At 44.5% G+C, this 27,787-nt stretch overlaps 1 protein-coding gene across 4 annotated transcripts in view; it reads right to left on the reverse strand.

Annotated features, from left to right (window-relative positions):
• CDK6 (cyclin dependent kinase 6) overlaps positions 1-27,787 on the reverse strand; it is a 105,923-nt gene that overhangs the window by 16,713 nt on the left and 61,423 nt on the right. For all 4 annotated transcript variants that reach the window (XM_081833861.1, XM_081833863.1, XM_081833862.1 and 1 more), the window contains exon 5: positions 20,236-20,345. In XM_081833861.1, the coding sequence (XP_081689987.1) occupies positions 20,236-20,345 (110 nt within the window). The remainder of the gene's footprint in view (positions 1-20,235; positions 20,346-27,787) is intronic.

Genomic DNA, 27,787 nt, shown 5'->3' on the forward strand with positions numbered 1-27,787 from the left:
GTGACCACGGGCCCTACTGGCTGGACTCCAACTACATGTGGAAGACCGCAGGTCCCCCATCCCAGTCACAGAGTGCTTAACTGTGCTACTTGGTCGTAGCAAAGCAACCAAGAGTCTTGATGAGCAGTTTGTGCCAAACTGTGTTAATCCTTACATTAGTTAGGACTGTTTGTTCTTTTGGCCTTACAGAGATGAGCAAAATTTTAAAGGTTTGGAACTTTTCACAAAGAACAGCTTCACTTTACTATGTAGCGCTTCTTTTACCAGCTGACACTCCACAAACTCTGGCTGGGCAGAGAAGTCCAGAATTCTAAGAATTAGCTGGAAACAACAACAACAACAACAACAACAACAACAACAACAACAACATTAGAGGTTCCTTTTGGATGGTTAGAGGAAAAAGAAGCACAATTAAAACAGAAACAATTCAGAAATGAAACATAATGTAAAATTCTACAGATGATAAAAGCATGACCTCCATTCTAATTCAACATGTTAGCCAATGTGGCTACTCACCAGATGTTGTGGACTATAACTCGTGTTAGCCCAAGAAACTACTATCTTATACAGTGGTGCCTCGCAAGACGAAAAGAATCCGTTCCGCGAGTCTCTTCGTCTTGCGGTTTTTTCGTCTTGCGAAGCAACCCTATTAGCGGCTTAGCGGCTATTAGTGGCTTAGAAAAAGGGAGAAAAAAGCGAAAAAAATCGCAAGACTCGCAAGACGTTTTCGTCTTGCGAAGCAAGCCCATAGGGAAATTCGTCTTGCAAAGCGCCTCAAAAACGGAAAACCCTTTCGTCTAGCGGGTTTTTCGTTTTGCGAGGCATTCATCTTGCGGGGCACCACTGTATTTGGGTTCTCCTATTTCACTTGCAATCTGATCATGGGTAAGGACCACTTAACATCAGCATTAAGTGAATATGATGACAGCTGTTTTCCTCTTTCACTTGGAAAATGTGCTGTACATCACCCAATTATTCTCAGATAACCATGTGAACTGCTTCTTTTGAAAACAGGGCCAGTCCAAGACATTTTGCTACAGAATGCAAAGGGCATGAAGGTGCCTCCCGTTCCATGTGCAAAGGCCAATGTTATTTCAAAACTGACAATGGGACAGCATTCAGGTTATCCGAATGGTCATTTGTGGAAAGGGATCTGGAATGACCATTTCATAAATTTAAGTCTTCAACCACTGATCAGTTCACTGATCAAAACATACTTGTAACAGCAAAAGAGGGGGTGCCAATTTACTATGGAGTGGTAGTTGAATAGGAGGCTGTCAGAGTGATGTATAGTCCCACCAGTTGTGTATTAAGACCATTCCTAACATACTAGAATGTTTTTTATTTAAAAACACCTAGTTCTACCTTCCAAGTTTGAGATATATTTGCTTTGGGCCTCACCAACTGAAAATATTTCTAATCAGACTGCTATGATGGGAAACCTTTGAACAGCAAATGTTTAATGCCAGTAGGTCAGTTTCTCATGGAATAAACTTTGCTTAACCAAACATACTCCTACTTGTATCAGCTGAAAGCCTTTGCACACATGAATGAAAGCATGAAGGAAGTTAACTCTTACCTACTTGAGGCCTTTCTAACACCAGAGCAAAAAGCAAATAGAAAAAAAAGAAAGAAACAAAAGCAGTCAACCTATTGGTTACCTCAAATGTTACAAGTACCTTGTAGAAGAACAATTAACACCATCTTCTGTTTCTATCACTAAAACACCGGTGTTTGAAAAATAGAATTAAAAACTGTGCTAAATGCTTTATAAGCAGCAATGAATCATGGATTAAGCCACGCATGCTGGGGCAATACAACACAGAATCTTTGGAGAAAGGTTTCAAACTCCCCAGGGCATTCCCAGCCCTACTCAGAGAGGCCTGGGATTGAACCTGGGACCCTCTGCATGACAAGCAGATGCTCTACCACTGAGCTATGGTCCTTCGCCTTTAAAGGCAGATGATGTTCATGTAACTCTTAAAAAAACCCAAAATGGTCTCTTGGGCTTGTCTACTGTACTTTTTATTAAGGGGGTTGAGAATGCCCTTTTGCTGCCTGAAACACACATAATCCAACTGGTCTGGCAACAGAATCTTAATTGTATACTGGTAATGGGGTGGCATCCTCCATCAACAGCATTGATCTTTCCTTATTCTCTACCACTTCCTTTAAAAATTATATGAATTTTGCCACGAAACAAAATAATGTAACCTAATTTAAACAGGCATAGCTTGAGTAACAGTGTGAATGCTGGATTTGGTTTTCCACTGATGTACATTTTTAATTTGCCCAGCTTGTTGATCAAGGTATACTTGGTACCACCTCTGCGGCTTATATCAAGCGATAATTAATGGCTCACAGTGTGGCCTGCACTTATAGTTAAAAACCAAATAAAGCAAACGTTTGAAATTATATGTAATGGAACATGGGCGATTAGCAAAGGGCTTCAGAAGAAGGTTAGACTTTCAAAACAATAAAAGCATTGGAAACCGTTACAACACTAAATACTATGCTATTATGCAGCACAAGGTGAAATTTCAACTTTTATACCAGCTGTCTGGGTTTTGGGATAAAAGCCATGAAAGCAAGATGAGGTAAAATATATAATTTGGAGCAGCTGCTTTGCCTTATCAAAGCTTACTAAACACGTGCAGAAGAAATTAAGAGCTCTCGTGACAGCAGACAGAAAATTGATATTTTGTTCATAGTATATACCATAGTGATTTGAGCTCAAAACAATACAATATGCAGTATTCAGCAGGAAGGACTAGGCAAAGGTGTTGAGTTCATCCAGTTTGGCTGCTCTGATTTAACTAAATCAGTTTGTTTGACAAAATTACATGGAGTCTGATTTCACATCAAAATTATGAAGTACTTTGATCTTGTCTTATATTGAAACATGCATACAGGCAGTGACCATTTTGCACACATCCTGTGGGACCCAGAAGGGGGCAGAACAGGGCAGGTTTATGCATGCTCCATCGACCGGGAGGGGGGGCAGGCGGGGAGGAATGGACCCCCCCCCATGCAAAATGGTCACTGCCGCCTGTACGTGTTTTTAAAAATACTCCTTAAATATACCTGAAGTGCTTCAAGAAATAATGAGTTAAAGGGGGAAAAGAATGTTAAGTTATTTACATGCCTCTATATGTATTTGAAAAACCAAGTGATTTTCATCTAAGGGATAAATAGGAGCCACCTGTTTTCAATATACTACTTCATCCTTCCCATTCTTTTCCATATGCCTTCGATCTGCTGGCTGTTGCTTTTCTTTTAAGCCTGAGCACAAGGCATTGTTATGAGTGTTAACTAATGTGTCAGGCACTCTGAAAGTAATGCATAATGATGATCTCAATATATAGACAGTTTTATTTGCGAGACACACAGCAAGATAAGAATAGCTCGTCGCTGAGCATTAACATACATTCTGACCTGGTCATGATGACCAGCTTGCTGTCATGGAAAAAGAAAAAAACTGCTCCAGACAACTATGTCTGGATAATAGTCTATTATCATGGAGCTCAAGCACACAATGGTAAGATAATTGGTCAATGCAAGAAATCCTGAATCAAAGAATCCCTGATGTGTCCAGCCTCTTGATGAGGACCTTGAGTGAAGGTGAGCCCAACACCCCTCAATGTAATTGATTCCATTCTTGAACTGCTCTTGCCATCAATAAATTTCTCCTAAGGTTCAATCAATCTACCCTCTAAGAAGGTTAAATGAGTCCTCTGGATTAGGCCAATGGCCCATCCAGTCCTGCTCTCATAGTGGCCAACCCAATGTCTACGGGAAGCCCAGAAGCAGGATGTGAGTACAACAGCACGCTCCCAACTTGTGATTGCCAGCCACTGGCATTCAGAGGCAGAACATAGCCATCATGGCTAGTAGCTTAAGCCCATAGAATGATGAACTTAAATCCACATATCTAGTCATGAACTACGGATCAGCAGAGAACAAAACATATGCCCTATGGGGAAAGGTTATAGCTCAGTAGCAGAACACATGTAAATAATTGGCATTTCCAGGTAGGCTTGGAACAGTCTCCATGCCTGAGTTCCTGGAGAAACACTGCCAGTAAGTGTAGACAATACATACTGTGATAGATGGATCAATAGTTTGACTCAGTAAAAGGGAGCTTCCTATATCACTCTTCTGAAACATTCCATTTCAGTCCTCTTTTCCCCACCACCTGCCCCCAGCTGCTTTGGAATATTGTGAGTTACTCCTAGATTCCACAAAAGGGTCCGCAAATCACTGATCTACAGGCTATAAAATGTTCTCACAGTCCCTCTGGCTGAAACGATGTGGTGTCTACAGAGGTAGCCAGTATCAAAGGAGCTGTGATGTGCTTATAAACTGGAAAAAATATATAATTCTTTAAATGTCTAAACAGCATCAGATCCCACACTGTGCTCCCTCTCATTCCCTTTGAGCAAATCTGGCTCAGGATTGTAATTACTTGGTACAAGATGGCAAAATATTTCAGAGTTGTGTTATGTTTTTGCCTCGGCTGTCAATGTCCCGCTGTCCTATCTTTTTTCAGATATCTATTTGATTTTCCACATGCCTGAATGTCTATTAACCTTATGGTTTAAAATAATTTTAAAATGAATAAAACAAAAAGCCTTGATGAGCACAGAGGGAGTTGCTAAAACAAATCTGATAAAAGGGGGCAAACTAGTAGATAGATTTATACCTATAAATATAAAATTGCCTCCTTTAACCCATGTAAACTACTTTTTTGTTTAGAAAAACTAAACACAAAGGTGCATTTTGAAATATCTTTAGTTTGAATTAAATGATCCCAAAGTGGGAAGAATATTCTGCACTCCTGTCTGGAATCTGAAACTATTTTGTTGGCAGCCTCTTGTAAACTGGACAACCACATATACATTTTCATTACTATACTGGATAAAGTAAGATGTTTCTTAATCACCTCAAACTAGCATATAGATATATATCTATATAGATATAGATATGATGGACGAAATTATTTCCCTAAGAGCTGGGTCTCTGACCTTTTAGATTTCATCTTCAAACAGTCTCAGATGTCAGCATGACATACAAAGTGTCAAAATATACAAAGCTTTATCTTTGTAAGTGGGTTAGATTTTACTGCAAACCTAAGCCCATTCACATGGAAGTAAGCCTCATTGATTTTAGTGAAGTTTACAGATTCTGAGCAAGTGTAGTTAAGACTGCAGACTTATTTTCATTTGTTATTTTCAATATAACTTCCTGCAACAAAACAACAGCTCTTAATGTATACAACAAATTTATCTCCCGCTGAGCTTCAGAAAGGTAGGCTTTCTCAAAAGATCTTAATAGAATCTAACAGTGTAATCCTACACACATGTACTCAAACGTAAGTTCCACTGATTCGGGACGCGGGTGGCACTGTGGGTAAAACCTCAGTGCCTAGGACTTGCCGATCACATGGTCGGCGGTTCGAATCCCCGCGGCAGGGTGAGCTCCCATCTTTCGGTCCCAGCTCCTGCCCACCTAGCAGTTTGAAAGCACCCCCAAGTGCAAGTAGATAAATAGGTACCGCTTTATAGCGGGAAGGTAAATGCCGTTTCTGTGTGCTGCGCTGGTGCTGGCTCACCAGAGCAGCTTCGTCACGCTGGCCACGTGACCCCGAAGTGTCTCCGGACAGCGCTGGCCCCCGGCCTCTTAAGTGAGATGGGCGCACAACCCTAGAGTCGGACACGACTGGCCCGTACGGCCAGGGGTACTTTTACCTTTACCTTTTTAAGTTCCACTGAATTCCTTGGGACGCCCTACCAGGTAAGTGGGTATAAGATTGCAGCCACATATAAAGGAACTGAACTCAATGGGTGAAACGGCCATTCTCCCATGAGGCTGCCATTCATTCCAATAGAATTTGTGCAGAGTACCTTCCTAGCGGATTGCCTTAAATTTATACTTAACAAACAACCAATTGGAACTTTGAAAACAGAAATCTTATTTACAAAGATCAAGGCTATCAGTTGAGGATTTTGTTTGTTCGTTTGTTCATTAAATTTGTATACTGCCCTTCATCCACAGATTTCAGGGTAGTTCACAACATAAAAATCCAAGCTAAAATTAACAAGATACATAAAAAGAACAAGACCAAAAATAAAACAAATGAATAAACCCCCTTTGCTCCCCACTTCTCGCAAACACATTTCTTTCTTTTTTTCTTTCTTTCTTTCTTTCTTTCTTTCTTTCTTTCTTTCTTTCTTTCAGCTCTCCTGCTCTCACAAAAGGTTTGATGCTGCATCATTTCTAGCAAATGCTGCCTTTGTGCTTAGCAACACAACTGAATTCTGTCACTGCTTTGCATTTGTTTAAAATATTTCTCTCTCAAAAAATAAATAAATAAATAAAAAATATCCTGTCTGCCAAGCTGGCGTTCCCCCTCCCCTCTTCACTTTTGTTAGGGCAAGTAACAGTTTTTGGTTTCTATGGTTTATCAACGGTTTCCTTTGCCCATCATATCTACTATTGTGACAAAGCCTGGCATGATTGGGAGCTTGAAGAAAAAAACCACAACTGAATAAGCCTGGCATCCACTTCAACACCCCTCTCCAACCACAGACAGATACAGTTACTGGATTTGACTAACGGTTATCAATCAGCTCAACTGTAGGCCCTTGGGAAGATAACAAGCCAAAAAACAGAAGGAAGAAGGAAACTAATACGAAATATTTTTCAGTTGTTTATATAATGAAATGGAATTATTAGCCTCATGGAACTCTTTTCTAACTCCTAAATGTTTCACACAATAGATCTGGTTCCTCAGGGGAGCACCACACGTTATGACAGCTATAGGAAGTGTTAGTGTTTCCTGCAAATACATAAAATGTGGACATCATATATATGCGTACACATATCTTTAATCACCCATTCACCTGCATCTAAAAAACCTTGTTGAACTAAGCTGTTTAGAAGGTAACATTGTCCACACATAACAGATTTGCTGAGGGAAGCACCAGTTTAACACCAAGACAGCAACAATCATTATACAATCTAATTGTACTTAAATGTTTATTGCTATGAATGAGAGCATATCCCACAGACATATCAGACGTGCAATTCTGAAGGAAGAACAAGAGTAGACCAATGAGTTGAAGCAAAAATAACGAAAGACAAAAGGGCGCACTTTTCCCAAACATGCTCAAATGGAAATAGGACAGATTCAAACAAACAGTTGAAGAGATTAAGCCCCATGGGATGATTTATTTGGGAAGATGACTGTTTGACCCATCACAGACATACGACAAGAGGTTTACCACCTGTTGGTTCACCACCTCACGTTTTATGAGGTGGTGAACTAAAGCTTGGCCATGTGCTATGCCAGAGTATTCACATGAAAAGTAAACATGACCGAGACACAACTCTCATGGTGTCTTCACCACCTCAGCCAACACCAAACTTTTCAGCTGAAGCTGCCCCTTCATCCCAATGATTTCACTGCAGCTTACTTAAGTTTATATATTTATCTATTTCATTTATGAAGCACTTCCCATAAACCATCCTGAAGTAATTTAACAACAACAACAACAACAACAACAACAACAAATTTTATTTAACAACAACAACAACAATAATAATAATAAATTTTATTTATATCCCGCCCTCCCCAGCCGAAGCCGGGCTCAGGGCGGCTAACAACAATAAAACAGTACAAAAGTACAGCACAAACAACACTCTAAATTCATTCATTATAAAATTAATTAAATTCAAGCCACTGGCCACCATTGGGCCAGAGCTCTGCGAAGATTGCTGAAGGAGGGAGTCAGGCTGTGCCCTGGCCAAAGGCCTGGCGGAACAGCTCTGTCTTGCAGGCCCTGCGGAAAGATGTCAAGTCCCGCAGGGCCCTAGTCTCTTGTGACAGAGTGTTCCACCAGGTCGGAGCCACAGCCGAAAAAGCCCTGGCTCTAGTTGAGGCCAGCCTAACTTCTCTGTAGCCTGGGACCTTCATGATGTTTTTATTTGAAGACCATAAGTTTCTCTGTGGGGCATACCAGGAGAGGCGGTCCCGTAGGTACGAGGGTCCTAGGCCGTATAGGGCTTTAAAGGTTAAAACCAGCACCTTAAACCTGATCCTGTACTCTACCGGGAGCCAGTGCAACTGGTATAGCACCGGGTGAATGTGATCTCGCAGCGAAGACCCCGTAAGGAGTCTCGCTGCAGCATTCTGCACCCGCTGGAGTTTCTGGGTCAGTCTCAAGGGCAGCCCCACGTAGAGCGAGTTACAATAATCCAGTCTGGAGGTGACCGTCGCGTGGATCACAGTGGCTAGGTCAGGGCAAGAGAGGTAAGGAGCCAACTGCTTAGCTTGGCGGAGATGGAAAAATGCTGCCTTTGTTATAGCTGCAATCTGCACCTCCATGGAAAGGGAGGTGTCGAAGATTACACCCAAACTCTTAATGGACGGTGCTGGCACTGATTGTGCCCCCGCAAGAGATGGGAGTTGCCCCCCCAATCCCATATCGTCCCGTCCCAGCCACAGGACCTCTGTCTTCGAAGGATTTAGCTTCAAGCGGCTCCCACGTAACCATCCAGCCACAGCTTCCAAACATCTGGTCAGTGTGTCTGGGGCCGAGTCAGGATGGCCATCCATCAACAGATAGAGTTGGGTGCCATCGGCATACTGATGGCAACCCAGCCCAAAACTCAGGACAAGCTGGGCAAGGGGGCGCATAAAGATGTTGATCATCAACAGTGAAACATATAAAAACACAGTTTGTAGGCAACTGCGGATTAGAGAGCAGGCTGAAAGATCTTCACTTAAACAAGACAATCCCTCACTTGAAAGAGAATGATCTTCAATAGGTAGCCAAAAAATAAAATAAAAATAAAGACAGTGTCCCTCTGGTATACAGTGTGAGAAAGGTCTAAAGGACAGGCGCTGCCACACTAAAAGTCCAGTTCCAACATTTTATGGAATGGCCTTCATGATGAGGTGGTATCTGCAGGAGACCCTCTTCTGCAGAGCACAGGAATTGATTTGATCTAGAAGGGATAGGACAGTATTTTAGGTACCCTGGATCCAAGCTGCATAAGGGTGAATTTAGCTTGGTAGTTAATTGACAGGCATTTCAAGTTTTTCAGCAATGACAGAACCTGATGGTGACAATCTGCCCCAGTGAGTAGATGAGCCACTGCATTTTGCACTAGCTGCAGTTTCTGGGACAACCTTATGGGTAGCCCCACAAAGAAAGCATCAATTTAACCTAAGTTAAATGCACTCAGGTGTGAGGTATAATTTTTGTAGTGAAAAACAAGACAAAAGTTGTACTGTGTTTTTACACTTTTTTGCTGGGAGCTGCCCATAGTAGCTGGGGCAACCCAGTCAGATGTGCGGCATATAAATAATAAAATATTATCATTATCATTCCTGGAGCTAAGAAAAAGAACAAAATAATGTCCCAATTTATCTGGTTGGTTTTTGTAAAATATGCATAGCAGAAAAATGTAAATACAAGGGGATCCCACAATTTCCCTATTCATTCAGAGAAAAAGTGGCCATTTTAATATTCTAAATCAGTATCTATACCGACTTCAGATCTCACTTTGCTATTACTGACCCAAAATCCCTTGTAACTGAGTTGGACCTGGTGCTATCCATTTTCAAAACTATTTTAGTAAAAGTAAGAAAAAATTAATGAAGAGATGTTTCTAAATGTTCACTACAGTATAGATCTACACTAGAAGAGCAACCCTTCTTCTGAGAAACATCTAGATTCTATTTTTTTCTGTGTTTAAGCTCATCCCCCAACCCTTTGTTCCATCTTTCATGGGCATATAGATGCAATGGAGGCTTCTAGTACTTTCAAGCTAGTCCTGGTCTGAATTTTAATTCATCACTGGACAGGTGGCCAGCCTATTAGATTGGTTATTTCAGCTTTTCTTCTGGAGTCTTGGACTCATACCATCAAGGCTGAATGAACACAGGCCTCTAATTTAACCCAGTGACCTCTCAATGTAACAGAATAACAATGACAGCTTGAATCATGCTTCCCTACCAGACAAAAGGGCAGCAAGGCATACAGGTCTGCTGAAAAGCGATATTTTTTATTCCAAGTCTTTGCCCCAGGATACACAAACAGAGCTAAAAGCAAGGTGTTTCAACTTCAGAAATATAATTTGAATGCAGCAGAAATTTAATGTTTTCTTGATAGCTTATGGAGACACATTTGTCCTTTAGTACCCAATATATCAAAATAGCGTGGGCTTCATATAAAAGCATATATGTGGTTGCTTTGTTATTGCTATGACATTGACTACTCTCAGCCGGTCACCAAGCTCCTACTATTCCCGAAACTTTTAGAGTTATGGTAAATAAACGACTCTGGGAAATTAGGCTCTGAGAAATTGGCAGCGCAAACTTGCTACGCTAGAATGTTTCTGTCATGGTGTATGCCGAAAGTAACATACACAGCAGCCCATCTATGTGTAAGGAGGAGGCTATTCTGGGTTGCCGCAGGATGCAACTTGAAAAGATGTAGCCTGGAGCGGACACAACATGAGGCATGTCTGTATTTCTTTCCCCAGTTTCTAATTCTCCCTGCATACCTTTGCCTTCTCCTCTCCTCCAGTCTTGTCTCATATCAAGCTTCTCTTTGCCTCGTTCCCATTCCTGCTTCTGAGTTGCCTTCTTGGCAACCTGCTTTTCAGCTCTGCCAGTTCTCTCTCCTCATTGGCCCTACATTCCCTAAAACCAAGGGTGTGGTGCCTCTGGCCTGGTGGCCCTCAAGGCCTCTCTATCTGGCCCTCAGGACTGTCCCCAGGCCACACCCTCTCCTCAGATACACCAGTCACCAGGTATACCTCACACCTTCCTTGAGTGTTTATGCCTGTCTGGCTAGAGGTATTTGTTGCTTTACCCACTTTTACCTGAGGCCCCGCCCACCACAGACATGTGACCTCTAGACGGCTACTCAGATGGAAATGCAGCCCCTGTTCTGTAAAAGGTTCCCCACTCCCCTAGACCATTTTTTTTTTAAAAAAGTGGTCTTTTTTGCCTGAGGTGGACACAATGCAGTTCTGGAGTTTGACCATTTAGCATTAAAGAGAACATTAAAATGGCTTGCAAAATGTGGCAAAAGAGCAAGTCCCTCATGCATTGGCCCTCTTGAGAATACGCAGTTCTACAGAAATTCTTATCCCACCAAAATGGCTTCAACAGCAGCATACCAAACAGTGGGAAAGTACAGAAGAATAAAGCCACACCTGAAATCCTTTAAATAATGTGAACAATGAAGAGATGAGAAAAAGGAAGTATAAGTCACCATGTTAATAAAACAAACAAATTAAGTTTGTTTCAATGTTGACCCAACAGTCAAACTTCCATCCTAAAATAACGAGTCAAAAGCAGCTCACGATAAAGCTAACAGAAGTAAGAGTTGCATTTAAATAGCCACTTCAGAAACAATCCATGGGTGTTTGCAAAACTTCACAGTTTATTGATACTAAGACTATAATATTGCCAGCTTTTCGTTTTTGTTTTCTTGCAACATGCCTTTAGGGAAATAACACATCTTAGGCCATAGCTATTGCAAAACTATATAAATACAACAATTCGAGTTGAAAATATTCAATGCGGTACTGTGACAATGTCTGTACATCAAATAGTTAACAATGAAGTTGTAGATTACCATGGTATGAACGTGGTTGGTAGCTGTTCAGTCAACTGCACTTCTATTTATTTCAACCATTTTTTCCTGGGTTTTAAGACCAGGATTGTAAAACTATTTCTGGAAGCTCCAGAAGATAGTCTATTTTTATCTAACTCTGTTTCACATGTGTCAGGGTTTCTGGGAGAAGTGAGGAGATGGCAGAGGAGACGGAAAGCGAGTGGGAGGAGGGAGAGAGAGACGAGGAAGAAGATGACGGAATTCGAAGGGAATCTATGAGCCTAAGCAGTGAGTCAGAGGATTCCCAAAAGGGAGCTAGCATGATCAGGCGAAAAGCAGGAGAAGAGAGAAGCTGTGAAAAGTCAGGGAAGGAGGGGAGAAAGCCCAGTGAAGCACAGACGCTGTCAGAGGGGTCTCAGCCGGAACGGAGTAAAGGGGGTGGAGTTGTCAGCCTCTCGGAGGGAGGAGGAACAGGAGAAAACAGAGAGAGGGGGTTGGAGCAAGGTGTTCAGCCGGAAAGGGTAGAGAGTGGAACAGGGGGCAGTATAGAGGACGAAGGAAAGGTCAAAAGCAACGTACGCGCGCCAAGTTCAAACATAGAGGCGCGCGGAAGTGGGGAAAGCTCAGAGGAGGAGCCCGGCCCCAAAGCCAGAAGGAGGGGGCAGGAGGCGGCAGAGGATTCAGCCTCAGGCGAATCCCGGAAAGAGAGAACCCAGGGGGGCAGAAAGACCCTGCGGAAAAGAAAGGAGAGGAAGAGGTGGTCTAGAGCCAGGCTATTAAGTTGGTGTGGAGGAGGGGAGGAGTCAGAGGGGGACTTCGGCGGTCTAACGTGACAGACGTACAGCCACAATGCTGAACTGTGAAAGAAGCAATTATCTTCAATAAACTTTTCCTGTAAGTAAACTACAACGGAGTAAGGTCTCTCGTGAGCTGGGACCCACCTGGGTGGCTGTGACAGAAAGTCCCCCTCTCTCTGAAAGCAAAAATTTTTTTTTGCGAAGCTCACGAACGGGGCAGCCATGAGTGCTGAGGAACAGCTGGCTGCACTCCGGGATCAGATTACCACTCTCACAACGGCAGTCATTGCTTCGCAGAAGAAGAATGCTGACTTGGAGAAAGCCTGCCAGGATTTGCAAGCAAGGTGGGAAAATGCGGACAAGGCGGGGACCCCGGGCTCCAGAGCGGAGGGCATTGCGCTTGGAAGGAGGGGGGGTGCCCTAGTTTCGCATTTTAATGGCAACTTGCAAGACTATCCCAACTTCAGGGCAGATGTCGTGTATGCACTGCATTTACTCCGTCATGATTTTAGAGATGAGGAGGAGAGAGTGGGATTTATTGTTTCGCACCTGCATGGGGAGGCCAGGGCTTGGCTACGCAATCTGTGGCGCGAAGATGGACCAGCCCGTCGCAATGCAGATGCGTTTATCAAGGCAATGGATGCTTGTTTTCAATCCTCTGTGGATAAGGACATTGCGCGCCGGCAGATGCACGGGCTGAGGCAGGGGAGAGCCACTGTACGCCAATATCATTCTAAATTTTTTGCATTGCTCACCGCCTTAGATTGGCCGAAGGACAGTCTACCGGTCAGGGATCTTTTTTGGGAGGGATTGAGCCCCTCCGTCAAGGATGAGATCGCAAGGGGGGACAGACCCCAGACCCTGGAAGACGTGGTGCAACGGGCTTTGGCTATAGGAATTCGACATGAGGGACGTCCGTGGCACGAGGAGGGGGGGCCCCAAGCGCGCGCGCAAGCAAAAGCTCTCCCTTTTGTGCACAGGGATTTCAGCCGTGCGCACCCCTCACCAATGGGGAAGGAAGGCGAAGAGCCAATGGAGATTGGTGGTGCTAGGGCTCAAAAGCCATCCCAGAGCCCCATCCCTGCTGCAGCCAAAGCGAAGCCTCCTAGAGGGACCAGGAAGTGTTACATCTGCGACAGTGCACACCATATGGCGAAAGAGTGCCCCCAGAGGCTCCAGAAGCACACTGCAGCACTAGCAACTGTGACAGCAGAGGTGCAATCAGAGGAGCAGCTTCAGGGAAACTGCAGTGCCTGGCTGGAAGCAGAGCTACTGGGGCTCAGCCAGGCGGATCTGTAGAGAAGTCCCCAGCATCCTTGCACCGCATGGACCCTTTACCTCCCAAACCAGCAGTTTTACTCACAGCAACACTCCAGCTGCCTGATGGGCGACTTCTCGAGGTTCCAACAACCATCGATTCGGGAAGCAACGCCGATTTCGTGGGATTACAGTTCGTCAAGCAGCATAACATAGCGCTCCTGCCTGCAACGACGCCTCTGAACGTGGTCACGGTAGACGGCAGGAAGTTGCTGGGGGGGCAAGTGGTGCAGCAAACCCCTCCCATGATGATGCAAATTGGAGACCATCGAGAGCTTATTAGTTTCAATGTCACCCACTTATCGGACACGCCCATCGTGTTGGGCATGAGTTGGCTGGACAGGCACAGTCCCGCGGTTGCTTGGTACCAGAGGCAGATCACCTTTTGTTCATCGTATTGCGCCCAGAATTGCATCCAAACCGATCAAGGAGGAGAAGCCGAACAGCAGCTGCATCTGAGTATGGTGCAAGCGGTTCCTCACAAGTACGCGGAGTTCTTGGAGGTTTTCTGCGAAAAGGAAGCTGACAAATTGCCGCCTCACAGACCTTACGACTGCGCGATTGACTTAGTGCCAGGCGCGCAGTTGCCAACTGCCAAGCTGTACTCCATGTCGGAAGACGAGCTGCAAGAGCTTCGGGAGTTCATAGAACACAACCTCAAGCGCGGATTCATCCAGGAATCTAAAGCAGCGGGAGGCAGTCCTGTTTTCTTTGTGAAAAAGAAAGACACGCCCCAGAAGAGGCTCATTGTGGACTACCGGTTCATAAACAGACTAACTAAGCCCAAGGCCTTCCCCATGCCCAAAATTGACGACCTTTTGGCTACAGTCAGGAGGGGGAAGATTTTTACCAAGCTGGATTTACGTGGAGCTTACAACCTCATCCGCATCAGGAAGGGCGACGAGTGGAAGACGGCCATGTTCACTCCTTTGGGCACGTACGAATACAGAGTTATGCCCTTCGGTCTACAAAATGGCAGCCATGTTTTCCAAGCATTCATGCATCACGTCCTGGCAGGTCTCCTCTACAAGAAGTGTGTCTGTTTTCTCGACGATATCCTGATTTTCTCGGAATCGCCAGAGGATCACGATAAGGACGTGAAGGAAGTTCTGCAGAGGCTGAAGGAACACAGGCTGTACGCCAAGTTGGAGAAGTGCCAGTTTGATGTGAGAGAGGTAGATTTCCTTGGCTACAAGCTGTCCGACGAGGGACTGGCCATGGACAAGACTAAAGTCCAAGCGCTGTTGGACTGGAAAAGCCCTCGAAATCGGAAGGAGGTCCAGAGGTTCATCGGCTTTGCCAATTTTTATCGCAAGTTTATTAAAGGTTTTGCAAACGCGACGGCGGCAATCACTGACACCCTCAGTTCCAAGAAGAAGAAGTTCGTCTGGACCGAACAAGCAGAGCGATCCTTTCGGAAGCTTAAAAGCCTTTTCGCCTCCGAGGAGCAGCTGCTGCACGTGAATCCTGGCAGGCCCATGCGGGTAGAGACAGATGCATCAGACAGAGCAGTTGGGGCCGTCCTCTTGCAAGAGGATTCGCAAGGCAACTGGAGACCGGGTGCATTCTACTCCCGGAAGCTCAGCAAGACGGAGCGCAACTACACCATATGGGACAGGGAGTTGTTGGCCATTCATGCAGCTTTCAAAGCGTGGCGACACTTCTTGATAGGAGCCAAGCACACGGTGCAGGTCCGCACGGATCACAAGAACTTGGAGTATTGGCGGACGGCTAAATTGCAAACCCAACGACACATGCGCTGGGCGGAATTCTTTGCGGATTTCGATTTCAAAATAGAATACATCCCTGGAGACTCCAATGTTATAGCAGACGCGCTGTCCCGAAAGCCTCAATACCTGGAGGAAGTAGCTCCAATCGCAGCGAAGTACATTTTCGCACCGCAGGCGTGGACGTGCGCTACCATCGCAGTCGACCTGGACGCGGTGCGACGCGCGCTGCAAGAGGATCAGTTTGCACAATCCAAGATGGAGGAGCTCCGCAGAGGGTCGCCTGACAACAATGAGTTTCAGTTGCAGGATGGACTTTTGACTCGCAAGGGCGCCCTTTACGTGCCCACCGACGAGCTTCGCGCCACGGTTTTGCAACAATTGCACGATGCCCCGAGTGCGGGCCATTTCGGCAAAGAGAAGACGATGGAGTTGGTGGCAAGGGACTTTTGGTGGCCCCAGATGAGAGGAGAGGTGGCGGACTACGTAGCCAGGTGCGATATCTGCCAGAGGTCCAAACCAGTGCATCAGAAGCAGGCGGGATTGTTAGAACCGCTGGAGACACCGCAGCAACCGTGGGAGAGGGTAGCGTTGGACTTTGTTACAGACCTGCCCAGCTCCAGAGGTAAGACGGCGGTGTTAGTGGTTGTGGACTTGTTCACCAAGATGGCGCACTTCATTCCTTGTGCCAAGGTGGCGACGGCAGAACAGACCGCAAAGCTCTTCATCGATCACGTCTTCAGAGTGCATGGACTACCGCAGTCCGTCTTGTCCGACAGGGGGCGCCAATTTGTTTCCACTTTCTGGCGGAAGCTTCTGGGTATCTTGCACGTCAAGATCAACCTGACGTCGGCGAGGCATCCACAGACCAACGGTCAAGCGGAGAGGGTCAACGCGATCATGCAGCAGTACCTACGGTGTTACGCCAACCAGCGACCCGCGGCGTGGGTGGACTACCTGCCGATGGCTGAGTTCGCCTACAACAACACGAAGCACGCATCCACCGGGGTGACGCCTTTCTTCGCGAACTATGGACGTCATCCCAGAACCTTCCCGAGCTTTACAGCACCTGAAGGGGGGGGACCTCAAAATGCCGACCAGTTTGCAGCAGAGTTGCAAGAGGTGCACGAGGAGCTGCGGAGACATTTGGAGCTGGCAAAGCAGGCGTATAAGGTGCAAGCCGACAAACACAGAAGGGCGGGGGAAGACATTCAGGTTGGGGACTGGGTATGGTTAGCAGCCCACGCGATGCCGGCCAGGTCGTTGGCCAAAAAGAAGTTAGAACACAGGCAGCTAGGACCATATCAAGTTGAGGCTAAGATCAATCCGGTGGCTTTTCGCCTAGCCCTTCCGGAGGGCTCCAGGGTGCACCCGGTCTTTCATAGGTCGGTGCTCACTCCCTACAAAGCCCCACACAGGTTTCAAGAGTCAGGAGCACCTCCAGAGCCACGTAGAAGGGCGCCTGAGAGAGGGGAGTCGCCAAGACCAGAACCTCTTAATGAGGTCACAGAGATACTGGATTCACGATGGGGGGAGGAGGGAGTTGAATATTTTCTCGCCAGGGAAGGCACTCCAGTCTCTGCAAATAGCTGGGTGCCGGGTTACGCTTTGGACGAACCCCTGTTGAAGGAGGAGTTTCATGCAATTTTTCCGCACAAACCCATGCCCGAGGAGTATTTTGATGATTGGCTTTTCACGCCCACTTTGTCGGGCAGCACGTTCGGGGGTTTCTCCTCGCCCGAGGGCTCTACGCCCAAAACAAGCCCGACCAGGGATCCCCGCCTGGGGGGGGGGAGAGACAAACCCTTATTGGTGGGTGGATCAGCCAAGGGAGGTATGGAGTCAGAGGTGGATGATAGGTCCTTGGCAGGCAGCGCCAGGAGAAGCAGTGAGGGAGGAAGAGACTGTGATGCCTTCAGGGGGGGAACCCGAGTTCGAACACACGTATACGGAGCTGCCAGAGGAGAAGATTGACGTGGACACCCGGTATCCTGAACCGACCCAGGAAGAACCACATTTCCCTCAACCTGCACCCAGCGACCGGGAGGGGGGAAGGGGGGGCTTCGAGGGGGGGATGGATGTCAGGGTTTCTGGGAGAAGTGAGGAGATGGCAGAGGAGACGGAAAGCGAGTGGGAGGAGGGAGAGAGAGACGAGGAAGAAGATGACGGAATTCGAAGGGAATCTATGAGCCTAAGCAGTGAGTCAGAGGATTCCCAAAAGGGAGCTAGCATGATCAGGCGAAAAGCAGGAGAAGAGAGAAGCTGTGAAAAGTCAGGGAAGGAGGGGAGAAAGCCCAGTGAAGCACAGACGCTGTCAGAGGGGTCTCAGCCGGAACGGAGTAAAGGGGGTGGAGTTGTCAGCCTCTCGGAGGGAGGAGGAACAGGAGAAAACAGAGAGAGGGGGTTGGAGCAAGGTGTTCAGCCGGAAAGGGTAGAGAGTGGAACAGGGGGCAGTATAGAGGACGAAGGAAAGGTCAAAAGCAACGTACGCGCGCCAAGTTCAAACATAGAGGCGCGCGGAAGTGGGGAAAGCTCAGAGGAGGAGCCCGGCCCCAAAGCCAGAAGGAGGGGGCAGGAGGCGGCAGAGGATTCAGCCTCAGGCGAATCCCGGAAAGAGAGAACCCAGGGGGGCAGAAAGACCCTGCGGAAAAGAAAGGAGAGGAAGAGGTGGTCTAGAGCCAGGCTATTAAGTTGGTGTGGAGGAGGGGAGGAGTCAGAGGGGGACTTCGGCGGTCTAACGTGACAGACGTACAGCCACAATGCTGAACTGTGAAAGAAGCAATTATCTTCAATAAACTTTTCCTGTAAGTAAACTACAACGGAGTAAGGTCTCTCGTGAGCTGGGACCCACCTGGGTGGCTGTGACAACATGCAAACATTTGCACCCAAGTCTACTTTGAAATCAGAAATCAGAGTTTTACTTTATTAAAAAAAAAGGAAAACAGACTATTCCTAAATTAATCTAATGAATCAATTATTGAGTTAATCAGATTGATTCACCAAAAATATTTTGATCAACTAAAGAGGTACCATCAATTAATCAGATAACATATTTTTTTTTAAAAAATGATGATCATTATTTTTAATATAAAGCTTTTAAAAAGTACAGATGGCAGCAACCAAGAAACATTTACCCTCCTCTCACTCAAATGAGTGAATGCTCCTTTTAAGATGGTACCTGCTGCAGCAAACAATAATAAAAGGATTCCTCCCCAAAAATTACAGTTTTATTCACATGCAACCTATGGTCAATGATCACTATCACCTGTGAGGTGTTATGTACTAGCATTTGTGGAAAGGACTTTACTTGTGCTAGATTGCACTGTGCTCAGACTTGGCTGGCAGTTGTTTTCAGTGGGCTTAACCCTAGCAGATTTGTAGTAAGAACAGATGAAAGTTTCCCCAAGCAGATGCAGAGTGTATTTCTTCCACTACAGAGTAATTAAAGAGCCACTATATATTTTAAAAAAGGGAATATTGCCTAATCAAAAGTTGGGGTTTCCAATCAAAAGAGAGCCCTGCCATTTCTTTTTCAAGATATTAAAAGTTTTGTTAAATGCAGGCAAAAATGATCTCCTAAAGCCAGTTGTGACACCTTCAATATTCTTTCTAGAGTTCTACAAAGGTCCCCTTTAATCAACATCTCAGCAATCTAGATTTACATATACCAAGAACAAGACAATGGGCAGGAACAATGCTACAACAGAACGAAAACTTTAAAACAGATCTTCAAATCTCAGGGCTGGAACCAGGTTTGATAGGGCAGTGGGCCCCCCGCTTTGCTGCTGCCACTGCCCACTGCCCCACCTATTCCCCCTGCCACTACCACACATCTTGCCTCCTCCCCCTCCACTTCACCTTCCCCAACTTGTTTTGCTGCCATATTTGTGTCAGCTGCAATGGTGTTTTCTCTCCCAATTCCCTGCCTTGCAGGCATCCTGGGTGAAGCAGCTTGGAGAGTTTCTGTGCCGTTGTCGGGCTAGAAATGTTTAAGATTCGAAAAAGCTTAGTTCTAACAACCTTTCTAGCCACTGAGGCAAACCACTCTCCTGACCACCTCGCCCAGAATGCCTCACTCTGATAAAGCCCTCCTTTATAGACACTAAAGCAAGGCATGGAGCCTCAATGAGCAGGTGGACAGTGAGCAGCAATAATGAGAACTGGCCAAGTATCATGAGTTACCGTATTTCTCGCTCTATAAGACACACCAGACGATAAGACGCACCTAGTTTTTTGGAGGAGGAAAACAAGAAAAAAATTATTCTGAATCCCAGAAGCCAGAACAGCAAGAGGCATATGGCATCTGGGATAGCCTCTTGCTGTTTTGGCTTCTGGGATAGCTGTCCGAAGCCTCTCCAGGGCAGTGGGATGAAGGCTCAGCACAGCACTCCCTCTCACTGTTCTGGCTTCTGGGATAGCCACGCAGCCTGCACTCGCTCTGTAAGAGGCACACACATTTTCCCTTACTTTTTAGGAGGGAAAAAGTGTGTCTTATAGAGCGAAAGCTAGTCCACTGCCTGAAACCCTCATGGCTGCATTCACCACCATCTTCTTTATTCCCAACATATGCTTGTCAGGTACGGGGCCCACAGGCATTGAATATGAGGAAGACAGACATGGCCGTAGCAGCCTAACCCAGCACATCTCTTTACAAACGAGCCTTTACAAATGTAAAGATTTTAAAATGGGATGCCAGCAACAGCTGTGGCAAATCCTTAGCATTTGTCCCACCACGGTTAAAAAAATTAAATCATTTCTTACTTTCGACGGAACATTTCTGCAAATATGCAGCCAACGCTCCAAAGATCGACTGGCGTTGCATAACTGGATTGAAGCAAAACTTCAGGAGCTCTGTACCATAGAGTGACAACCTGCAAAACAAAAAGCAGAGTGGGATTCAGCAAAATGAATATATCTGAAAGAGTATGTGTGGTAATCACTAGGAGACGGAAAAGCCACCTTTGCTTTACAGTGCTGGGCTACTGGCTAAAACAAAAATGCATTGCTGGACTGGAGACTTTCAGTGGCTCGTAGCTCTTTCATTTTTATAAGTGCTGAGTTCTAGCTGCTGTTTATTTATTTTATATATTTCAAAAAACATCTATATACTGCTTTATATTGCATGTATCCAAAGCCGTTTACAAATATAAAAACATATAAAACAGGCAAAACAAAACTATACAGAAATTACAAAATTTAAATGAAAATACCATCTCAAGCGATACTGTCACATGACAGACAAGTTAATATTGGTGAGGACAGACTTGGGCAAACAGATATTGTCAGGGGCTCAGGAGCAGAAGCGCAGGGAAGGGAGGAAAGGGAGAGCGAAGGGGAAGAATCTGAGGGCAGCGTAGGAGAAGATGACAGTGGCCCGAGAGATTCCATGAGCCTCTCCAGCGAATCGGAAGATTCACAGAAGGGGGCGCCGGTGGCCAGGGCAAGGGGGGTCCCAAGGGGGACACTCCAGAAGCAAGGGGCCAGCGGGGACTCCCAGAGCAGTAGTTGGAGATCAGGGCCAGCTTCCCCACCAGAGCATAGTGGGGGGGGGAAGTCCCAGGTATCGGGGCAAGCGTATCCCCCAGCAGGGAGAGAAGATGGGTCAGGTCCAGCCGGTGGGAAGAGGGAAGCAGTGATAGAAGCAGTGTAACGGTCAGGAGGAAGGTCACTGGGTTGGCGCGAGAGCCAAGTTCAAATGTGCAGGCGCGCGGGACAGCAGAGAACGAGGATTGGGAACCAGGTCCTAAAGCCCGCCAGAGGCAGGGGGAGGAGTCAGGCGACTCAGCGTCAGAAGAGTCCAGAAAGGGGAATGCCTCAGCGGACAGGAGGACCCAGAGGAGGAGAGAGCAGAAGAAGAGGTGGAGCAGGGCTAGAATCTTAAACTGGTGTCAGGGGGGAGGAGATTCAGACGGAACTTCGGCGGTCTAGGGTTTAAGCCGTAGAGCTGCGCGCTACGGCTTTGAAATGGAAACTGAACTTCAATAAAGACTTTTGTATATAACGACGACCTGGCATTGGTCCTCTGTGAGCTGGGACCTTGGGGCAGCTCTGACAGATATGTTTTTAGTTTTCTGGGCAGTTAAAATTAAAACAACATTGTTATAAATTTATAAATGGAAGAATTTGGAGATAAAGTTTGTTATAGTTGTGAGATATACCAACACTTATAGCTACTAGGATGAAAAGGAAACTATTATCGGAGCTTTAGAGAACGTACTGCTCAGATTTAGAAATGAATGCTAAAAGCAGCCTTCTTATTATAATAATGACATGAGCTTTCTGGAAGACTCCTCCTCTCACCCACATCAGCTTAATTTGCTTGTCAGACCCACCTGAAATCAGAATAAACATACAGAACATATATAAAATGGACATGTTGAAGGGATAAATGAGGGGAGTTCAAGGATATTTACACAAGTGGTCAAATTGGTTAAAAGCCCTTTCAGCACTTTGATCTTACAACATCTGTTTTAGGAACAATTCAATAAATTAAGGGCAAAAGAAAGCTGAGACTGTTGAACTTTTGACATAAATGACCATCTAAACTGGTGTTGCAACAGCAGGATAGTGTAACTATAATCCCATTCGCTTTCTGAGCTTGGAAGGTGTTAAATTGGTGATTCTTTAGGATGATTCAAATGACTCTTTCATGCATGAGGCTCCTTGGTAAACTTGTGTTAACTCTCTGAACAGGCACACTGCCACTGATCCACAGCATTCAGCTTTTGTCAAATGACTGAAGTGGTGTTACACATTGGAGCGGTGTCTGTGCCCACAACTGGTTCACACTAGGGATGGGAGAGAAATTCAGCCCAGTTCACTTTTAAATGCACACCTACCTAATTCGCCCCCGCTTAAACAAAATGCAAACCAAAAGGCAGCCATTCCAAAATTCACACTTCTCCAAATTTTGCAATGCACTTCTCTAGCTTAGCAATGTGTGCAAAACCCCACATACTAGGGTAAATTGTACATAAAAATGCATATATTCATGAAATACAAAATACAAAAATACATTCTACTGTATTAGCAAAATTGCATAAAAATGTGTATTAGGGGGAAAAAACACTGAAATGCTGAAGTTCCAAGAGGAATTGTACTTAAAAGAAATCACAAACTGATGTGGAAATCTGAAGATTGAACTTCAGGCTGGAAAAACAAGAAACTGGGAGGAATCAAAACTGACAGATTTGCTTATCCCCTTATGGTTTGCTTATTCCCTTTATTGTTTTCAGGGAAGAAGCAGAAAAAATGATGTCCCTTTCTTCACGAATGGGACAATGTAAATGAATGTTATACTAGTTGATGTATCACAAACTTTTGTGACAGTCATGCTGCACCCCTTTTCTTTGAGAGGAAGGCCACACAGTAAGCAGATACACTTTGACTACTTTCTTCTTGTTAGCATATACAGTCGTACCTTGGTTGTCAAACGCCTTGGCACTCATACGTTCTGGCTCCTGAACGATCGAAACCCGGAAGTGAGTGTTCCGGTTTTCGAACGTTCTTTGGAAAGCTGAACGTTCGATGAGGCTTCTGCTATTGTCTCTGGTGTTTCTGGTGCGCCTGCACAATCGGGAGCCCATTGGGAAATAAGCAAACCATGGGAGCCCATTGGAATCGGGAGCCCATTGGAAAAAGTTGAATGGACTTCCAGAACGCATTCTGTTCTAAAACCAAGGTATCACTGTATGTATTTTCGAATGTGTTTCTTTTTAAAGAAAAGGTGGGAAGGTGCAGCTGTGATTTCTGTTTCCACAATCTTCCCATGTTATTGTCACAACACTCATGTGAGCTACAATCAAGTCCCAGTTGTATAGTATTCCATCTATGCAAACAGATTCCATGGGAGGGGTGTGTGTGTCATGCTGCAGAGAGCAGCCATGATAATGTTCACAGTACTGAAGAAGAAAAACACTCAAAAGCAAGGTTGGGGGCCCTCAGGTCCACAAGCTGTGTGTAGCTCTCTAGCAGACTAGGTAGATTCCTGAGAGCTAAATAGGCTCTACCTAGGCACCTCCCGTCTACCGCCTCAGGCCATATTCCCAGAATGCACCACTCACTGGTCCTGTTTCACACCCTCAGTTCTGGCTGGATGGAATGCATCCTTGAACTGTGATAATTTTAAAACAGTTCACAAAACGGGATGTGAACGGATAAGTTGTGTAGTTTTTCACCAGTGATGTCATGGGCACCAGCCTTAAGATGCCAAAGACATTTGCACACCTTCATTCCACACAGCAGCATGAATTCCTGTTGCCAGCATGAAATTTTGCGGGGGTGGGGGGCAGCATTTCCCAGAAACCAGTGCTGTAATTTGAATGTCAGGATATGTAATTTCCTTTCTTTTAGAAGCATTACCTCAAAAGAGATAAAACCTTGGAAAGGCCTTGCATTGCAAGCTCCTTGTATTTTATATATTTATATATTTAAATACATGTTATAAGGTGGGTAATGGATTAGAGAAGTGGGGAGGCAAAAATTATTAATTTGAAACAAAACAAATTCCTTCCAGTAGCACCTTAAAGACCAACTAAGTCAGTTCTTGGTATGAGCTTTCGTGTGCATGCACACTTCTTCAGATACACTTTTCTTCAGATACACTTCTTCAGATACACTTTTCGTGTGCATGCACACGAAAGCTCATACCAAGAACTGACTTAGTTGGTCTTTAAGGTGCTACTGGAAGGAATTTGTTTTGTTTTGACTATGGCAGACCAACACGGCTACCTATCTGTAACTGGAATTATTAATTTGGAAATTGCACACAATTTTTACAGGGAAAGAGCAGGTTGCATTTCAATTATCAGATCTGCAGTGTTTCAGTATAATTTTTCACTGTGGAGGGGTCTCTCAGGGTGTGTAATCTGTATGTTAAGAATGGTAAAATGTTTCCGCTTGCCTTCAAGGAACTTGCATGCAAAGAATAACCACAGGATATTTTTCTCACTTAAAAAAAACAACAACCCCAAACAACTCAGAGTGATGCAGTGAATCTGCAGTGACTGATTCATGAAGACCATTTCCCTCTGCCTCATCCCTTTTTCACCAGAGAAACCAAATAAATATTTGTGGACATTCCATTCACAGAAACAGATAAGCAGAAATGGAAATTATTCTGAAGGCAGGATATGGTGAGCTCAACACCAGAGCAGAACTTCCTCTTCTGCATTGGTTTTATTTCTATTTTTCACTTACAAAAGTGTTTGCTTAGGTAAGCCAGAAAAGAGGGATGTTTCATCTCTAAAAGAAAACAATGGCATTGCATCATTATGGGTATGTAGAAGTGCCCCTGAGTGCTAGGACATGCTAAAGGAAGGACAAACCAGGTACCCTCCTAAGAATAAGATCTGTTTTTAAATAGTAATACAGTTGTACCTTGGATCTTGAACTCCTTGGCTCCCGAACAAATCGTCTCCCCAACGATCGAAACCCAGAAGTGAGTGTTCTGGTTTTCAAACAATTTTTGGAAGCCGAATGTCCGATGGGACTTCTGTGGCTTCCAATTGGCCTGCAGGATCTTCCTGCAGCCAATCAAAAGCTGCGCTTTGGTTTTCAAACGTTTTGGAAGTGGAACGGACTTCCGGAACAGATTTCGTTCGACTTCCAAGGTACCACTGTACAGATTTAACTATACAGGTAAGGCAGAGCCAAACAGCAAGGTTGACAATAGCACAATCCTATACCTAGATGCTCAATGGAGCTTATTCCCTAAGTAGGGGTATTTAGTATAGCAGCCTAAAGGTGCAATCTAGTTCTGCTGGAGTCAGTAGAAACTCTCTTATTAGCTTCTTAGGATCTCAGCGACAATCAAAATGGTTAATCAATTTTTTTCTGTGCCTTCTCTCTGTGATACGAGTTTGCATTGTAACATAAACCCAAAGCTTTAGGCTTTAACATTACCCAAAACAGAGTGTTGACGTACCTAGTTAGCATGTTTAATTCATCACATGATTCCATTTAACTGCATGGTTAGATTAGAGAGAGAATAATGCAAAAGTGTGACACCAGGCATTTGGCACTGAAAGGAGTATTTGGGGAATACCTCCATGTAATGGACAGCAATTTCATATATCACAAACATAAAAAATAAAAGCAAATCAAAAGGATTTCCACATACAGTTATCCAGTTGTTCCACAACTGCTAAGCAACAACTGATCTACCAAATCATGATCATGGTGCTGATAACACCAAGGTCTGATCCTGTATGGGACAGCTGCATATTCCTGCCCTGCAGAGGTTTGGACTAGATGATTCTAAGTGTCCCTTCCAACTCTGCAATTCTATAATTCTTTATGATTCCTCTATGATGCAATTATCTTGCTGGTTTTTTTAACAAATGAAAGGGCTCTATACAAAGAATAAGACCAAAACAAAGAACAGAGGTGTGGATTCTTTCTTGGTTTACATTTCTTCACTCACTGATGTGTTTGTTAATGCTGTACCTGCTTTCATGTTATGAGAAGATAACCAGCACTGTAAGACTTTGTACGCTCAAAAGGAACATTTTGTGTCTTGTCAACTGCTCTTGACCTTTAGGGAGGATAGTGCATTCATGCAGTTAGTCTATATGGTTCGGGGCTCTTTGAAGAATGAATTCATTTATAAAGATAGCCTTGTACATAAACTAGACTCTAGTCCAATGCTGTGCCTGCAGGGAACCTGTGGCTCTTCAGATGTTGCAGGATTAAAGGTCTCATCAGCCTAGTCAGTATGCCCAATGGTCAATGATAATAGCGGGTGGGGGCATATCAGCATCAATAGACACCTGGCATCTTGCTAATCTCAAGTTCAATTGTACTTCTACTTGAGAAAAGATAATTTGCAAGGGTTTGTAAGACAGCAATCCTAAACATATTTACTAGGGGGCAAGTATCATTAAACTCAGCAGTATTTATCTGAACAACCATGTTCAGATTTTCACTAATAAGACTAAAATTACTATACTTGACAGTTTGCTTTTCTCACCTCTCTGGGATATGGAAAACCTTTATATTTCCTTAACTGTTCCTTGCACCATCTTCACCACAGCAACTAAGTTCTAGGACTTTTTAACAAAACTAAAATAATTGTTTCTGTACTTGGTAACTTTCACTCCAAACAATGTTATTAGAAAGGAAACCATATTTTCTAATTATTAGTTTGTGAAGGCAATCCCACCCCTGACACTACTTTTGATTCTATGGGGCATAAATTACTTTTAAGGTTCAGTGTGTGAGAATTATTTTTTCAACTGTATTTTCTTATTGTCTTGCACAGCACTTCCAATTTAATAAGCACAGTTTTATGTGTTGCATTAGAACATCTGCATCTTGAAAAGGAAAGAAAAATTGAACAGCTATGAGAGTTAAATATAAGAACTATTTGTTTCCTTTGATGGTTTAACCAAAACACTAATCAGAACTTTATGCTACATTTCTAGGAAGAACCACATCCCTAGAATGTTGGTGCTGTTCTAAAGTATTTCTAGGTATCTCAATGCACATGAACATGTGTATATATAAACACTAGCAGAAGGCACTTCATCTCGATATAGTGATTTTTTTTCATCAAGTCTCATGCATTATGCACGTGTATGCAATTGTTACTAGACAGAACAGCAGTTTAAATTTTCTAACCAAGCCCTGATTACATAAGTAAGACTACCAGTATATTTCAAAGCTTGTATTGCACTTAATTCTAGAAAATCTAACCATTTTTAATAGGAATGGATTTTTTAAAATATACGTATAAAAATTAGAAAGCCCATTAAACAACTATATATAGTTCATTCACGTTTCTTTCTTTTCTGTGGTGCGGAATTGCCATGATAACTCTTCCTAGCAGAGAGGTTGCTTCTTGAGGTCTTCATGAGAAAGGGCACCCTATGGGAAATTTGAGGGGAGAAGCATGCATTCAAATAGCTTTCACAGTTTACTCTGCATGAGGCAAGTATATTTACCTTGGCATTCCTTGCAATCAGTGGTATGCAGTGCAATGGATAGTATTAGGTAAGTAATACGGACTTCATCTAGATGATGAACTGGTGCAGGTCACAATATAGTGAAGTTAGAGTGGCCAGATGCAAAACAGGAGATGGCATTCCCTATTTTACACAAGTAGCCAAGGGGCAGGTGTCCTGCTCTATTTTTGCATCTGGCCACCCTAAAGCCCACATAGCACTGGTCACCAAAGATTTCTCTTGCTAGAACCAAGAGCGAGCAAGCAGAGAGGATCAAGTACACTGGTTGGCCAAAGCACAGCTAGGCCTCACTTCTCATGTTTATTCTTGACCACACAAGCTTCATTTGTGAGGGATGCCATCTCTGTTGC

This window comes from Podarcis erhardii, assembly GCF_964252035.2.
Source record: "Podarcis erhardii genome assembly, chromosome: 12".
NCBI lineage: Eukaryota > Metazoa > Chordata > Lepidosauria > Squamata > Lacertidae > Podarcis > Podarcis erhardii.